The sequence below is a fragment of the Procambarus clarkii genome, chromosome 19 (assembly GCF_040958095.1).
Source record: "Procambarus clarkii isolate CNS0578487 chromosome 19, FALCON_Pclarkii_2.0, whole genome shotgun sequence".
NCBI classification, from domain to species: Eukaryota; Metazoa; Arthropoda; class Malacostraca; order Decapoda; family Cambaridae; genus Procambarus; species Procambarus clarkii.
This window is the reverse complement of record NC_091168.1, coordinates 22,065,049-22,082,376: the sequence shown is the minus strand read 5'-3', so window position 1 is coordinate 22,082,376 and position 17,328 is coordinate 22,065,049. Positions and strand designations below refer to the sequence as shown.

Sequence of the window (17,328 nt, the reverse complement as noted above, 5' to 3'; positions counted from 1 at the left end):
TGCCTGTTTGCCCTGGCTTGCCTGTTTGCCCTGGTGCTTTCTAAGAGTGTTGACATGTGGAAGCTTCACGCGTAACTGCCTGTGTTGTCCAGGGGTCCCTTACTGTAGAGAATCACTGGACTCGTTCGCATCTAGCTGTAGTTTTGCGTGTCTGGATCCTCATTGGGGGGCCTTTTAAGCATCTCCATGAGAAAGTCACAGGCATGGGATCTGCACAGAGGAGATATGCAGCCTGCAGTTTCAGCCTTGGTGGCCTTTGCCCAAGATATCATGGAGGAGCAGGTGCAGGACAAGAGTGGGAGTGGGTGTTGGGCAGGAATGGGCGAGTGTTGGGTGAGAGGGAGTGGCTGGGTGTTAGTCAGGTGAGAGTTGGGTGGGTGGGTGTCAGGTGGGAAGGGAAATAAATATACTCTATAATTTGCAAGAAATTTATAGGAAAACATGAAGATACAATTGCAGTTTTAATTTATTAACACATTTCAATATCTTTACAAGAAAAAATAAAAAGGAATTACCTATGCTACAATTTTTAACTACAAATTTTAACATGGTATTTTTGCATATATACAAACAATGCTAAGTCATGACTGCACTTATCTAATACACAAAATATACTACTGGTTGACTGTTTCTAATTTTCTTGTGCGAATTAAACCCAGGAGTGATGCGTCTGCTTCTAGTATTGTCATATCTGTAGACGACCCCAGAAATCGTGTAGAAAGTTCAAGTTCCTGTAGTCGAAGACGAACTCTGGCTCCTCTCACAAAACTCCTGAACATGAAGAGTAGTTTCTCTTTATGAAGAGTTAAGTTAAGAGCTAATGTAGTTGAAAAAATCAAGCATTAATTGTAATGACACACTCTTTTCTGGTGTGTTTCCAATAACTGCATGCTTATGTAGAGGCTACACCAAGACTTAAATTCACATATCAGGCCTCTGAGACCCACAAATCACCTATCAGAATCCAGGATCAGAATTTAGCTCGCTCTACAGAGATGTAGGCTTGGAGAGCGACCCAAAACTGAAAAACTAGCAGTGAATGTAAAGAAATGCCTCTTTCAAGATGAAATGGCTTCTCCCTGAGATGACTCCCATCTATTAGGTCACATCAGTTGCAGTGTTATGTTTGGCCTACCAGGGACCAGAGCCAGAACATTAGTCCTACTTCACAGAGGTGAAGAGAACAGGTGACACTCTGCCACCTCATTGAAAAAGCATTCAGAAAGTCAGCACACCTATACAGTAATGAAAATGGGTATGGAAGACAGGCGACCCAAATTTAACAATACCATATAGGAAGGCATATATAAGAAACAATAAGAGAAAAAGACCTGGGAGTGGAGATAATCCCAACATTAACACTAAAAACTGATGTGAACAGGGTAATTTCAGCAGCATATGGGACATTATCAAACATAAGAATGTCATTTAAGAATCTAAACAATATTTCAAATCCATACACACTGCCTATAGGAGACCATTACTTGAGTATGCAGCTCCAGCAAGGAACCCACACCATGTGAAGCACAAAGAGAAACTTGAGAAAGTTAAGAGGTTTGCAACTAAATTAGTAGCAGAATTGAGAGGTCTCAGCTATGAGGACAGGTTGAGAGAACTCAGTCTTGCAATTTTTTAGGAGAAAAGAAACGGAAGGAATAAGATAACTATGTACAAGATCTTGAGAGGAATAGATAAAGTGGATAAAGGAAAAGGGATGTTGTAGGAGTGAGGGCTGGGGAGCTCCAGTGTTTTTTAAATTTGGGAGGGATAAACAAGCAATATTACAGTGAAAAAGTGCACACCAGTGAATATCTGGCAAACAGAAACCAAAACAAAGTTAAAGAAACATATTAGAAATACCTAGTGTTTTTGAAGGAAATAGTGCGGGGAGCACATGATGACAAAAGCAAAGATGGCCACTGCCATGAGTAGGGACAAAACTAAAGGGTATGATTTTGGTGTCTTTGATGAGGAAAATATTAACACGAGAGGTTTTCACAACAGGTTGGAAAAAATATAGAGTATCATGTGGATATAATTAAGAATTTGAGCAGATGAAATGAAAACTTGGGAAGAAGTCTTCGTAGTGCAGTGGCAAGACACTTGCATCGTGCTTTGCAAGCGATTTGGACTGGGTTCGAATCCTGGCTGGGGAGGATTGACTAGGCAACAATCCTTAACCGTACGCTTCTGTTCACCCAGCAGTGAAAGGGTACCTGGTGGTTGAAAGATCTGGCGGGTCATATTCCAGGGAAAATCAAGATTGCCCAAAATGCTATGCGTGCTAGTGGCATTACAAGAACGTTATAAGAATGTAAGAAGGTTACAACTCTGGAAGACCAAATACTGTATAGGAATTATGTAAGAATAAGAAACTCTAGGAAACTGAAGGAAAAGTCCTAGAGGAGGAAAATAGAGGATTAAAAGTTAAATTTTGAAGTTAATTAAATTAAATCCAGATGTTAGTGAATACAATAAGTTATGTAAGGAGATTCAACAGTGTGAAGGGCTTTTGTTAGAAAACATGGAAGTGGTTACACAGGACATAGGTAAGTGCAAGGATATGCAGCTGACTCATGCACAAGTGGCCAGAGAAAAAGAAATATTAAAAACAGTTAAGGAAGTGCCCGAGCAGCAACAGGAATCTGTAAGATCTCGACCTAAATCTTTCTGCAAAGAGCCAACACAGTGTGTTGTTGACACTCCAACAAAGCATGAACCGGGACCCTGCCAATACTATGCATTGTATGTAGCAAATATAAACTATCAGGAAGAACTGATGGAACATGCAAATATAAACACCCAGGAAACTGCAGAAATATTCTAAATACTGTACTGTTATGATCCAGCATACACCAGTATGACTTGATATACACTGTGATCATACCTTAATGATATAATACAGTACAACATTGTATCATTATATATTGATTTTTAATATATCTTTGATACACTGTTATGTATATAGGTTCTATGTATTACTGTACTATGTGACTTGTGTATCACTATCCTATGTATTATTATACATGTACTGTATATCTATTAATATGATGTCAAGTGAATTAGGCTACTGTTGGTTGATTGATACAGTATTGCTATACTGTACTTTGTATTGTGAGGATATATACTCATAGGCTGGGTTATGAGATCATGTTGTGTTATAGCATATTATACTTGTACAGTATTATTGTATAACTATGTATTAATGAATATTATTTTAGAGAAGCTACTACTAGGCTAAATTCATTTGAATCCTCCTTTTCCCCTCCCCACCCCCCTCCACTTGCTTGGCTGCTGAGATTAAGTACTGTTGCCTCTTATTGTTTGACTTTGGTAGGGCTGGTACTGCTTGCATTCAGTGTCGACACGACGGAATCCGTTTTGTAAGTTGGTCCAAGCGTCTTTTCATCTCCAGCCTCCTCATGCTCCTCCTGAGTCATCCTGGTCACTTTATCTGATTGTTTTTTCTCTCCTCGCCTTGGTTTATGGTTTCCATTTTGGCTCAAGTTGTGTTTTAAGGCTGTCTTGTTTAAGTTTTTATGGCTCTCACCCCTGGTTGTAGGGTTGGGGAGCTTCAGGCCCTTTTCTAAAGGTGAGTTCTGTTCCTTTGGCCCTTATGGGCAGTTTGTTTGTTGGCAGCTTTCTCCTTTTCTGACAAAGAATTAGTCGATGGGCTTCCACAGCGGTCCCTTGGCGATTGCCACTTTGTTGGTTCTGCTGGGGGGTGCATCATTTGTTGTGTTCAGCAGTGGCCCTTTGCCATTACCTGTGTGCCTCTGGTTCTGCCTCAATGGATGCTTTTGTTGCTTGACCTAATTACCTTGGTTCCCTGCTCCAAGTCTCGTATTTCTCAGGTCATCTGCAATGTCATTAAATCTAGGCAGCTTGCAGTCTACTCTCGAGCCCGTGAAGTTCACAAATATTTGGCTTTGGCTGCAGTCTTCTCTAACATGGTATGAGATCATATTTAGGATCGGGGGTTTTGGCATTCTACCAGGGTACTGGTGGCCCAATATTTAGTTAATGTCCTTGATCCCAGTTGGTTGAATGTTGCCTTCGGCCATGTCTCCCAGCCTGGTTTCCTCTTCTTTTTCCTAGTGTCTGCTGCCAATCTACCTCCTGGGTAAGTCCTATTTTTGTTCCCTGTGGTTGGCTTTAGGGAGACACCAGAGGGGCTACCCACCAGAAACCCAGCGTTAAATATAATGAAACGCCTCTTTCTGGAAGAGCCCACCAGGGCTACCTGATTTTATTCCCTTTACGTTCATCACTACTGTATATCGTGCGTTATTCATCAGCTCCAGAACCGAGGTGGTTAGCCGACTATGGGCAGGGGCCGGGTTGTCTGGTGGCAGTAATCAGTACTACAAGTTTCAAGCTAGTGTGTGAATTGTTTGTGGAGCTGTTTGGTAGTTTTGAGGCTTCTTCTCCAATTATCTGTAAAGCTTCACTGACTTTCAGGAGGCTATTCTGGTGGGGAGGCAGATTGTCACGTGAATACTACTTCCATGCCATTTCATAAGGGGTCTCATGAGTTTTTCACATCCAGCATGCCGGATGTGAAAAAACAGCATTTAAATTTCCTTTTAAAATTAAAAGGCAGCATTTCAAGTTATTTATAAAGAAAAAATTACAAACGCTGTACTTACGCTGGGTTTCGTTGCGGTCTCAAGCAAACACAGTAAAACTTGCTCCCAAAGTCAATATAAAGGTCATCTCCAACTACATGGAAGATGGTGCCCTCGACCACTTTGCCTTGAGGATCGCCCAACTGTAAATTAAACAATTAATTATAAATAAAGCATCGAATGGATCAAAATGCCTCTTCCTGTTCACCACATCAGTGGTTCTCCTTAGCCTAAGCACCGGACCTTACCAGGCCACTGCTAGTATATCAGGCTTCGAGCCCCACAAGATCAAAACCTTACAAATTGTTTGGTCCCAAAAATATTGGGTAGTGTTCAGAGGGATACATGGGAAAACAACATCCAAATCTTACCCCCTGTAAACTTGGGACTCAACTCCTGGGGAAGCAAAGATGTGGCCAAAGGCATAAAACCCAGAGGAAACCCTTAAAAAACACTGAAAAACACACCTGTGGTACATCTATTCAGAGCCATGAAAGCATACCCAAATAATAAATGAACACCCCTAAAGCCAAAGGGAAGGAAAAAATAACGACCGAGGATGGAGTGAAGGAATGGTGCTCAATTACTGCATAATAAATTGAGATTTGCTCACCCAGTGAGCTCCCTGCACCTTATTTAGGGGTTGACAATTTGCAAGGTTACTTAGCCTTCTGGGGCTCAAAGCAGCTCAGAGCCTGGTGACTCTGGTGACAACTAGCAGTGACCAGGAAGGTCTAGTGTACTCACCTAGTTGTGCTTGCAGGGCTCTAAGAGCCAGCTTCGGCTCTTAGGTCTCGCCTCTCAACTGTTAATCAATCCTATTTTAGTTAATCAATCAATTCTAATTTAGGTTTAGGAATTAGAAACAACATACCTGCATGAGTTTAGAATTCCTCAGAAGGGTGACAAATGACTTGGGAGGTTGAACATCTCTCTCATCCTCGGAAGGTCTAGTGTCCTGAGTATATTTTGCAAAAGCTTTCGCAAACCCGCCAGATTCAATCTTTACATTATCTTTTGATATATCGCTGGTACTTTGACCAGACTCTCCAGTAGGAACCGATGAACAATATCTGCCGATAAAGGGAGTACAGACTCGGGTTGTCAGGAAAACACCACTCCGTCTTATGGAGGCCGCCATTGTTGTTATGATCTGTGTACCTCAGGAGTTAAACGAGGATATCTTGCTAAATAAAATAGTCCCCTGAAAATTATTTAAATTTTACTTAGTAATTATAAAATTTTATTATAATTGTATTCATTTGTTATTTATTTAAATTGATCTTTGGTAATTAACGTATTTTTTGTAAAGTGTTAGTTTTAAGTATAGGTGCTCATATAACACCACCGTACATTATAAGTACATAGATAAAATGTTTCAAGTACCTTATTGATCCTATAAAGCTAAATCCAGGATCTTATAGAGATGAGTTGACCTCGCTACTTGCTCCTGTAAACTCGAGAGTTGTGTTTAGGTTGGCCACTTATGGCTTGCTACTGTGATACAAACTCGACCCAGTCAGTTGAAGGAATGGCTTCACATAATGCTAAAAGCTGTTTAGAATTTTTCAAGCAAATAGGTCGATTAAAGGTAAGATTGACGATTTCTTAATATTGGTTAGGTTAAGAAAGCCATACCCAATATGTGACAAATTTAGTCCTAATATGATACGATTATATGATTTAACAGTCGAGTACTAATCCATTCAACAGCAATTCCAAGATGATAGGGTCGTCCCAGGAAGACTTGTTCAAGGTCTGTGAACATTCTAAAATGTTCATTGCAGAGTACCCTATGTGTTACAGGAAGGTAGTCCTTGAAGTCTACCTGAGGCAACCAGACAGGTGTTTGTGATGGTGTGTCATCACTGTTTGAATCTCGGAAATCCGCACAAAACTTAATGTTTCTTTTTGCCCACACCCAGCTACTGTATTCACTTATTCTCTCCCCCTAGTTTTGCAGTTTGCTTCTTTTAAATCAATGATTTGAGCAATGGTTTCTTAGCTTAGTTGCTTTGTAGATGACATAACAAATGTCATACCATACAAACTCCAAATAAGTGTAAAAAAAAAAAACATACAGTACATCACAGTACTGGTTGAAGTCATGACTTGCACAAGATTTGTATTGAAGTGAGGGAGAGTTGCACAAATTATCAGCCTCACTCTCTCATCCCAGCCTATCTGGGTCCAGCAGCAGGACAAGTCGAGATGGCAGGAGATATATTAGGATGCAGTGGATGGCCAGCAGTGTTCTTCGTGTTTCACTGCACACTTATTGCACTCCACAACTCTTTGCTGAGCCTTTTCCTGCCTGCTGAACCATTCTGGTGGGTTCCTCCACGTAGTCAGCCGGGTTCTGTCTTCGCATGCGTAGGTAGAGAAGCCTTAGTTCACCAAGGGCCTCAAACCTTCAGCTACCCTCGCCTGGTTTTGCCTGCCAGTTGAAGTGGTTTACCGGGGTGTGGCCGTTGTTGCCTGCAAACAGCTACTAAGAGCCATAAGTGAGAGTTAGTGGAGGTGGTGGGACCAAAGCAGACAAACCACTCGAAGGTGCGACTGTTCCCTGTCAGAGGTACTACCCCTTACTGACACCCCAGATACCCCCATATATAATATTGTCATTATGAATAGTAAAATATTTTAAAAGTTGGATAGAAAAGAAGTATCAAAGATGGCATATATTTTTTCTAGGCATACATTTGTTAATTGTAATTGATCAATATCAGTTGAAATGATAAAAATACAGTACAATAATTAATTTTACCTATTCACTCTTTTCAGCATATGAAAAGAACTGGATGGGTTCTTCGTAATGTCAGTGAACCTGAAACTATATCTGGTCACATGTACCGGATGGCCATTATATCATTTCTTCTTGACGAGAATGATAATGTGAACAGAGATAGGTGAGAGTTTGTTGTTTGCACTAATACTTTGCTTGTACACCTCTCATATGTGCTTACAAATGAGATGTATATTTATTATACTGCAGTACAGTATATGTTAATGCATATTCTTATAGATAATCTATACATATTTATATACTGTACTGTATTGTAATTAGTACTGTATATTGTATTTATATGCAATGCAGTTTTCATGTGAGAAAGATTAATCAACACACTAATGCATGATTATAAATATGGTATAATCAAAATTCTGAATTTCTCTGTTGGATCATCATTCTGTAGGAGAAAATCATTTGAGGTGACTTGAACCAGCATTCTAGTGATTCCCAGGCACTCGCTTTAACCCACTCGCCCATGAATAGAACAAAAGCAGCTGGTTCAAGTCGCCTCATTGCTTCAAATGAAATTAAATTGTATGTTCGATATAAAGACTGATGTGTTGGGAAAATACATTCACAAATACGTACACGGTCCAGACCTGAACTCTGTGGGACATTTCACTCTGAAAAGGCTTGCCAAGCAGTCAAAACCATTCACTAGAGTCACCGTGTCGCAATTAAGTGCCACAAAATGCAAGTCAGTTAAGTACACAAGATAAATGCTGCAATTTATTCAATTATGTGAATGTCAATCTGCCTTGACTGTATGTAGTCCAGTTCGTGGAAACAGCAGAACCTTACTTAAGTGAGCAGCCAAGTAGAATTGCTATAAAAAATATATAAATAAATAAATTCTTATTTTTCAGAGTCATGAAGATATCACTGGTTCATGACATGGCAGAAAGTACAGTGGGTGACCTCACTCCACATTGTGGGGTCTCGGAGGAAGACAAACACAAACAAGAAGTGGCAGCTATGGAGCATTTCATAACCTTGGTTGGAGAAAAAGCAGGAAATGAAATGTTTAATTTGTTTATGGTATTTATAAATGCTGTTGTGATGAGAATATACTATGTAGTATCATTTTATGCTAAATATAATTTGTACATGAATGTGTGTAGCTTGTCGATGAAAGGAATCCTGTGGATGTTTTGCCATGGTCCCATAAGCCAAGAATCAATGCTGTCACCCCATTCATTTATATATTTGCTGGCCAGACCTAGTGTTGCTTAACCTGCCTTTGAGTGAAATGTAAATTATCCACAGCACCATGTTGGTTTGTCATGTTTTGCATTTTAAGACAGTTGGTCATTGGAAAACCTTCCTTAAACATCTCTGTAAATTATGACCTATAATTCAATTTAAGTAGGTTTCCCAAATTTGGCCAATTTCTTGCAGACTTGCTGAAAAGTGAAAACCCTTTTGACTTTCCGAATAGTTAGTTTCCCCTAATCCCAAATCCACAAAAAAAAAGATCTGCAAGTTACAAAATTCAGAAGAATTGGATGAAACACTTAATTTTTTTATGGCGGGACTCCCCAGTGGATCTATAAAGCTATCGTGCTGAGATTGCCATGTACACAAAAAAAAAAAGTCACATCAGTTGCGGAACATTCTATTTGGCCTGCCGGGGACCAGAACCAGAACCTGGCCTCCCCTTACATTGGTGCAAGGTGCGGGTGACAATCCACCACCCCACTGGAAAAAATCTCCAGAAAGTCAGCAAAGCATTACAGACAACTGGAGGGTTCACGGAAAACAAAACCTTAAAATCAACGGACAGCTCCGCAAAAAGTTGGAATTCGCCAACACCCCCAATTCCAGGTCCCTAAACACCAACCAGGGTAACTCGGGTGCATCCAACCCGGTACACAACCCAGATCCCTGCAATCTGGTAAAACTAACACGCAAATCGGTCACTGCGTGGTAAGGTCTAACTTCATCAGGAAGGTCACAAAAAAGAGCTATATGGAGAGAGCAAACCCCATGGGACTCGGAGTCGAAGGTGTCACTGACCAACAGGCAGAAGAAATTAATGTCACCACTTGGCATAGATGATAAGCAACCCTCAAACTCACAAAGAGTGAGAATAGGTGTGGGGGAATATCCTTAGGACCACCAGACCTGCATGAGATTTCCAGGACCTGAAGGGGAAACCTAAGCAGGGTACCCAGGCACTGGGATTGCTGTGCTGGACCTAAAAGTAAGCCGACACAGCCTGGGCAATACGGGAGTGAAGCCTGACCTTGACATGCTGAGAGAAACGGTATTATATTCAAGGTAGCATAGTTTGACATATTGTTGCATTTTCTATTTATTTGGAGATATTATGCTGTGTGTGTGTGTATGTATGTATGTATATATATGTATATATATATGTATATATGTACTTTAGACTTGTAATGAGGTCCTCCCTAGGTCAAACTACTGACTTTTTCAGAATGCAACCCCACAACAGTTGCCTAACTTCCAGGCATCTATTTACTGCTAGGTGAATAGGCATTAGGTGAAAGGAAACATGACCAACCTTTTCTGTCCCACCCAGAGATCGAATCCTGGATCCCCGATTGTAAGTCGGGAACATAGCCACTGTATTACCCATGATTCGCCTCTCCAGGTGTTTATTCCTGTCATCCTACAGTTTAAGGACCTTGTTGGTACTGACAGCTTGGTATGCAAGCTTGCTTAAATGTGTAACACCAGTTGTTGATCACAACTTGAGTAAAGAAACAAAAATTGATCTCATTCAGCCGCCTGTGGTAAATGCTAGTGTTTACTACAAGTTAATTGTTCACCAATGGTCGTGCTGTGTGTGGTTACAGCTGGGCCAGTTTCTTACCTGTAGAGCAGAGGTGCACCGATACCAATATTTTATTAATCTATATAAATACTGTACTCCAATATGTACTATATTATAAAAAAGACTGATCCAGTACTTTGATAATGATATTTAATATTTTTTGTCAGATATATATTTGAACTATACCGACCTATGTACAAAAGTAAATATCAAAGTGCAGTATACAGTATTGGCTGAAATAATACCAATACTAATACAACAAAAATAGGTTAATATGCCTGATGATAATCCATTGGCACACCTCAAAAAATTAATATAAAATCCTCTAATATTTATAAATTTATTATCCAATATATGTTTGTGTCCCCATGTACAACATTATGTATTGTCTTTAAATAAGTTACCATTTTCAGGAATATGAAGAACAGAAAACACCAGAGGCAAAGCTTGTAAAAGATTTGGATAAATTTGACATGATCTTGCAAGCTTTTGAGTATGAGACAAGTCAGGATCGAAAAGGATCACTGGAAGAATTTTTCAAGTCAACTGAAGGCCAGTTTACCCACCCTAAGGTACAGCAGTGGGTTGAAGAATTATACAAACAAAGAAGTAAAACGCTTAATGAACCCGATGAATGCTCGTAATTTAACTAGTAATTGCTTTGTTGTTAAAGCAAACTGTGGTACTGTTTTGTATTCTATGACTCGAAAACCTTTGCTTTTTTTTTGTTGTTGTTTTACGTAGGTATGTTTATTTTCCTTTTTATAATGAATTTTTTTCCAATCACTGTTTGGTATGTTTCCTAATAAGTGAAGAGATTGTAAAAGCCCATTCCTTAGCCATTTCAAAACAAGTAATAATCAATAATAAGATCATTACTTCAAGGATATTGGCTCTTGATAATTTTCTCATAGATGAAAAAGACCATAAATTGCTTGATTCTGATTCAGATGTGATTTTTTTTCTACAAAGAATGACTCGACACATGGCTAAGAGAAAACATTTCATCTAGTCCATGTCAATAAGAAAGATAAGCATATTAGTAAAAAATGTAATTTATTCACAATAGTGGTGTTCCTATAATTAAATTAAGTCATGACCTTTATTTTATTATTAATCCTATCAGATTTGTGGCAATCATTGGTGAAATTCAGCAAATATGTGTATACTGTACAATAGTTTTGTGCTGGTAAACTAATATAGGTCCTTGAAAATTGCACAACTAGCTGTTTTCTTGTCTTTATGAATAAATGAATTATGCAACTTGATCCTGCAGTCACACCAGACTTCTACATAATAAAACTGCTGTTATTTAGCCACATCTACTTTAGCATCCAAGAAACAGCAACTAAACTAAAAAAAAATTAATAAAATTAACTTTTATACAAGTACAGTACTGTACAGTATGGAGAAATACAAAGGATACTAGAATTACAAAGGGAATAAAGGAAGGGGGGGAAAAAAGTTTGCATTGGTATCTGAAGAATACACCTCTTCAACTATTTTTGTCAAGAACAGAGTTCATAAGTCAAGTAAATTTACTATGACATCATTTGTGCACTTTTGTAAATAGCAGACCATTGGAAAACTTGCTAAAAGCCGAGTAAGTCACTGGAATACTTGATGAATGTAGTACAGTGCAGAACAGGTTCCCAGAAGGCTTGTCCAAGGCAAGTTCAGTCATGGTCATTGTAAGGAACAGAACACGGAAGGCTTGGCACTTGATATGACATTTGTCTCCTGCAGTAGTAAATCCCAACTATAAAATCATAACATGTCCTACACGTTTATCAACTCACATTTACCAGTCGGCCTCAGTTATGACAACAATAAACACACATTATCAACATGGATATGAGGTAATAGACATGACTGACCTTAGCTAAGATAGCACTGGTGATGCTGACCAGAGCTTGCTCAATATTGGTCCCTGTCACGTCAGACACTTCGAGAAATTTAATACCAGCCTCGTCTGCCAGCTCCTTCCCTCTTTGCCATGTCACCTGCAGTATAGATAAGTTATTCATGTTTACTAATTGCTAACTACTTTTTCAGAATTCAAGAATTCAGAAAACCTTCAGATTTGCCAACTGAAAAGGATTATAATTTTTAAGTATGGTAGTGATACATCTTTCTACATAATTTTTGAAGTACAGTACAAAATTGTCCGAGTCAGGCCAGCTAACATGTCAGTTGCTTAATTGGTAAGGTATTAAAGTACTGTATAACCAATTCATTCTTTCAGAGTAAAAGCATCATTAATAACCTGTCTATCATCCCCTTGGTAGTGTCCTTTGTTCCCAAGTAGCATCACCACCATCTTGCCGAATCCTCCCTGCTCCCGTAGCCTCCATAACCTGTATAAAAATACCATAGTATAGCAAACATGGGTCATTAACATGTCCCCTGGTCTAGTTTAGAAACTCGCATAGAGTATTTCCTTTTCATTTCCAATTTGGTCCTTCTGTCTGGTCTAGTCTAATTACCTTAATGGATACAGACATTTTCTTACTGATGTGGTTATATTGTGGTTTTAGTTGTTTATCTGGTGGAGTCACTTGTGGGTTTGTGAAAGTATCTCGAGATGGCTCCCAACATTTATGTCACATCAGCCGTAGAGTTCTTAAACCTAACAAAGAATAGTCAGGACCTGGCCCCCTCAAAGAGGTGCACAGAAAAATTACATTGTCACTTCGCCGGAGAAGACATCCAGAAAGTCGGCGAACTAAAAAAGACAACTGGTGAGTTCTGAAGCCCACAATCCACCTAAGGAATTCTCCCAACTACTGTATGTAAAAAAACAAATTCCTCTCAGCTGGGGGACTAGCCTTGTGTTCTCACCTAGTAAGAACGTGTGTGTGTTTGAATTGAAGGAGAAACAAAAACTGCTGTACTCACATAAGCTGTGTGTGTGTGTGGGTGCACTCACCTAGTTGTGCTTGTGCGGATTGAACTTCAGCTCTTTGGTCTTGCCTTTCAACTGTCAACCGGTGTACAGATTCCTGACTTATCAATCATTTTATATGATATCTACATTTTAAATTCTGAATGGAGTCTGCCTTCACTACATCACGTACTAATGCATTCCATTTGTTAACTACTCTGCTAAAAACGTTCTTTTTAATATCTCTATGGCTCATCTGGGTACTCAGTTTCCACCTGTGTTCCCTTTTACGTGTGCCCCCTGTGTTAAATAAATTGTCATTATTTACCCTATCAATTCCTCTGAGAATCTTGTATGTGCACTATCCACTCAGCCACGAGGCCCCTGTGTGTGTATTTACTATATTTGTGTCTGCAGAAAGGAGCTATTCAGCTTTTGGGCCCCACCTTTGTAGCCAATCTATTTTTCCTATATTATGTCTACTACATATATTTCTCTCCTAACACACACATCCCAGGAAGCAGGTCCCCAGGTTCAACTCCCAGGTATCTATTTACTGATAGATGAACAGGTGCATCAAGGTGAAAGAAACTGCCCATTTATTTTCGCTGGGAATAGAACCCGGGCCATTCGGACTACGAGCCCCGAGCGCTGTCCACTCAGCTGTGAGCCCCCCCCTGTTTGTGTCTGTCTGCCTGCCTGCCTGTGTGCCATGTCTGCTTTCGTGCGTTTACGCACATGCAGCATTCTTTCAAGTAACACAAGTTACTGAAACAACTTTATCATGTGTTCATGCGTCATGTTCTCATGTGCTATCTACATGTACAAAACTTTGTTCCTAAATGCTAATCTTGATCTGAAACTTTTCTTTGATGTAATAGAACCCATGAGCACCACACCAGAAATAAATTTATCTTTGATATCCCCAGTCAGACTAAATCTGTGCAAACACTCCATGCAAATTAAAGGGCCGTCATTAGAACTCACTCCCTGATGAATTAAAAAATTGTCCAACCCATGTCCTGTTCAAAAGTAAAATCAAAAGGTACCTAATTTCATCCTTATAGTTTCGTACCTTGTGCTTCAAACTCCCACTGTATCTTATACTACCCACTTCCCCAATATTAGGACAGTACTTAAGACATATCCTTATCAGTGTAATCACCTATGTCAACTTATATTGTAGTTATTTGATATAAAACATTGCTACAATGTACCCTTTCATCTTACCTGATATGTTAGATTAAGGACCTGCCCAAAGCGCTATGCGTGTTAATGGCTTTGCATGAATGTAAAAATACCTATCTTATGTAATCTCACCAATCCATTGTACCATCTTGCAAATAAATTATTATGATTATTATCATCAATTTCTTAAACCATTGAGATTATCTAAACGTAATATGAGCACACATTAGAGATAGAACAAATGAAAATAGAGAAACGTTGCAGTAAATGATTTACCAGCGTCGGGCACTGTCGTAGCTGGTCTCGTGGGTGACGTCGTAGACGAGGAGGACGCCCCTGGGGCCCCTGGCGGGGTCGCTGCTGGTGGCGGAGGGAGTGTCCCAGCCCGCCTCCCACAGTTGCAACCTTACTGTTCTCCTGCCAAACTTTACGTCACGTACTCGGAATGGGAAACCTGTCAACACACCCCACAGGCTTAATTCACTCATCTCTAAGGCATTTGGGCTTTAATTTCCAATGTGTTTATAGTCAATAAACTATATATTTGTTTAACTTTCACCTCATTATCATATTCATATATGATATTGATAGTATATTATTAAAAGAACAGGATCAGGTTACCGTGATTAATGTGGGTACAGTGTTTGTATTTGTTACCTAATCACAATTATGTATTAATGGACGTTAATATTTTTTTGACTGTTTCCGGCCCATATATATACTACCCAGGGGAACTCCTTGAACTTGGGGAACTCCAAATTCAAGTCAATTTTGATGGTTCCTATTTATATTAACAAATATATAATTTAATAATAATAATTCGTTGTGTTGGGGGACAAGCAGCCAGTGCATATACATGTTAGTCTTATATCGAGGTCAAGTGGTTGGGCACCATTCCTTTCCGCCGTCCCATCCCAAGTCCTCATCTTGATCCGTTCCAAATGCTATATAGTCGTTTAGATTATGCAGTTCAGTTTTGGTCGCCGTATTATAGAATGGATATAAATTCACTTGAACGTGTCCAATGTAGGATGACTAAGTTAATTCCCCAAATTAGAAATCTTTCATATGAAGAAAGATTAACAAAGCTTAAGTTGCATTCACTGGAAAGGCGAAGAGTTAGGGGTGACATGATAGAGGTTTACAAGTGGATGAATGGACATAACAGGGGGGGATATTAATAGGGTATTAAAAATATCAACACGAAACAATGGGTATAAATTGGATAAGTTTAGATTTAGGAAAGACTTAGGTAAATACTGGTTCGGTAACAGGGTTGTTGATTTGTGGAACCAATTGCCGCGTAACGTGGTGGAGGTGGGGTCCCTCGATTGTTTCAAGCGCGGGTTGGACAAGTATATGAGTGGGATTGGGTGGTTATAGATAGGAGCTGCCTCGTATGGGCCAATAGGCCTTCTGCAGTTACCTTGGTTCTTATGTTCTTTCCCCCCATGCTCATAGTTCCCTTGCCTTCTGAATAGTAACTATTTTGCAGGTGATCATGAACAGGAGACTGGGAAAGTGTATAGCGAACAATACACACACTCATATACACACACATGCAACAAAATCACATACAGCACATGTGTGTGTGTCAATGAAGAAAATATCTTTCAAAATTATAGAAATAGCTTCCTACAACAACGATATGAAAATCTAATTCAAAGTTCTAGTATGTTACATAAGAACATACGAACAAAGGTAAATGCAGAAGGCCTATTGGCCCATACGAGGCAGCTTTTGTTTATTGTATTGTATGTTTATTGAGACAAGAAAGAAATACATCTCAAAGGGATAGAGTAGCTTAGGCTATTTCTACCCCCCCCCCCCCCCACCCACCAAAAAAAAATCTAATTTTTCGTGATAGAAACACCTATCCAGTTAACACAATAGAATCAACTGGTTAAATCAACTAAAGACGATCAAAACCTAAGTATGAACCCATATAATTACCAATCGTCGACACGAAGGGTTCCTTGCGGCTCGTATCCTCCTCGAATTTGGTCAATAAACTGCTCTTGCCGACCCCAGCGTCCCCAATGAGCACAACTTTAAAGAAATAATGATAGGGTCTGGACATGGCCGGTAGATGTGTGTGTGTGAATGAGGAGGCTTCCCAACCCTCCGTTAACCTGCATGGATGATAAGAATGATAACGCAATGATACTGAATTGCACACATGCCTGTGTCACTCTCAACACGGCCGGAATTTCACTATGTTTGCATGCCTCAGCGGGTTACAAATATATACAACCAATATGACAGATGAAATACTAATCAAATAATGTAAAAGAGGATGGCTAATTTGTTCTTAATTTATTTATTTATTTATTTATTTATTTATTTATTTATTTATTCATTCATTTATTTACTTACATGCTAGAAGGTACATTGGGTTTGTGAGAGTTCATAGCATTGGTGTTCTAGAAAGTTCAAGTTCAAGTATGTTTATTGAGACAAGAAAAAAAATACATCTCAAAGGGATAAGAACATAACATAGGACATAACAATAACGTCCTTATAACATAGGACATAACAAATGGGATATTAATAGGGTATTAAAAGTATCAACACAAGACAGAACACGAAACAATGGGTATAAATTGGATAAGTTTAGATTTAGGAAAGACGTGGGTAAATACTGGTTCGGTAACAGGGTTGATGTTTTGTGAAACCAATTACCGCGTAACGTGGTGGAGGTTGGGTCCCTCGATTGTTTCAAGCGCGGGTTGGACAAGTATATGAGTGGGATATGGTGGTTATAGATAGGAGCTGACTCGTATGGGCCAATAGGCCTTCTGCAGTTAACATAAGAACATAAGAACAAAGGTAACTGCAGAAGGCCTATTGGCCCATACGAGGCAGCTCCTATCTATAGCCACTCAATCCCACTCACAAACATGTCCAACCCACGCTTGAAACAATCGAGGGACTCCACCTCCACCACGTTACGCGGTAATTGGTTCCACTAATCAACAACCCTGTTACCGAACCAGTATTTACCTAAGTCTTTCCTAAATCTAAACTTATCTAATTT

General features: G+C 39.4%; 3 protein-coding genes across 4 annotated transcripts; 1 reads left to right on the top strand and 2 right to left on the bottom strand.

Annotated features, from left to right (window-relative positions):
* Positions 1-414: 414 nt before the first annotated feature.
* LOC123757557 (mitochondrial ribosomal protein S28) lies at positions 415-5,769 on the bottom strand. The gene is made up of 3 exons (XM_045741300.2): positions 5,503-5,769; positions 4,650-4,771; positions 415-771 (listed from the first exon to the last, which is right to left on the bottom strand). The coding sequence occupies exons 1-3, from the start codon at positions 5,767-5,769 to the stop codon at positions 615-617; spliced, it is 546 nt and encodes a 181-aa protein (XP_045597256.2). The 3' UTR covers positions 415-614.
* Positions 5,700-16,430, bottom strand: LOC123757556 (ras-related protein Rab-8B). Of its 2 annotated transcripts, none has more exons than XM_045741299.2 (5): positions 16,245-16,430; positions 14,568-14,745; positions 12,486-12,576; positions 12,097-12,222; positions 5,700-5,832 (listed from the first exon to the last, which is right to left on the bottom strand). In XM_045741299.2, the coding sequence occupies exons 1-5, from the start codon at positions 16,369-16,371 to the stop codon at positions 5,791-5,793; spliced, it is 564 nt and encodes a 187-aa protein (XP_045597255.2). In that variant the 5' UTR covers positions 16,372-16,430; the 3' UTR covers positions 5,700-5,790. The 2 variants fall into 2 exon arrangements, with proteins under 2 accessions (XP_045597255.2, XP_045597254.2); XM_045741298.2 differs by lacking the exon at positions 5,700-5,832 and adding an exon at positions 10,954-11,959 and having other exon boundaries at positions 16,245-16,428.
* Positions 6,034-11,319, top strand: LOC123757555 (5'-deoxynucleotidase HDDC2). Its single transcript, XM_045741297.2, has 4 exons — positions 6,034-6,219; positions 7,413-7,537; positions 8,286-8,457; positions 10,633-11,319. Exons 1-4 carry the CDS (start codon positions 6,115-6,117, stop codon positions 10,861-10,863), a joined length of 633 nt encoding a protein of 210 aa, XP_045597253.1. The 5' UTR covers positions 6,034-6,114; the 3' UTR covers positions 10,864-11,319.
* Positions 16,431-17,328: the final 898 nt, after the last annotated feature.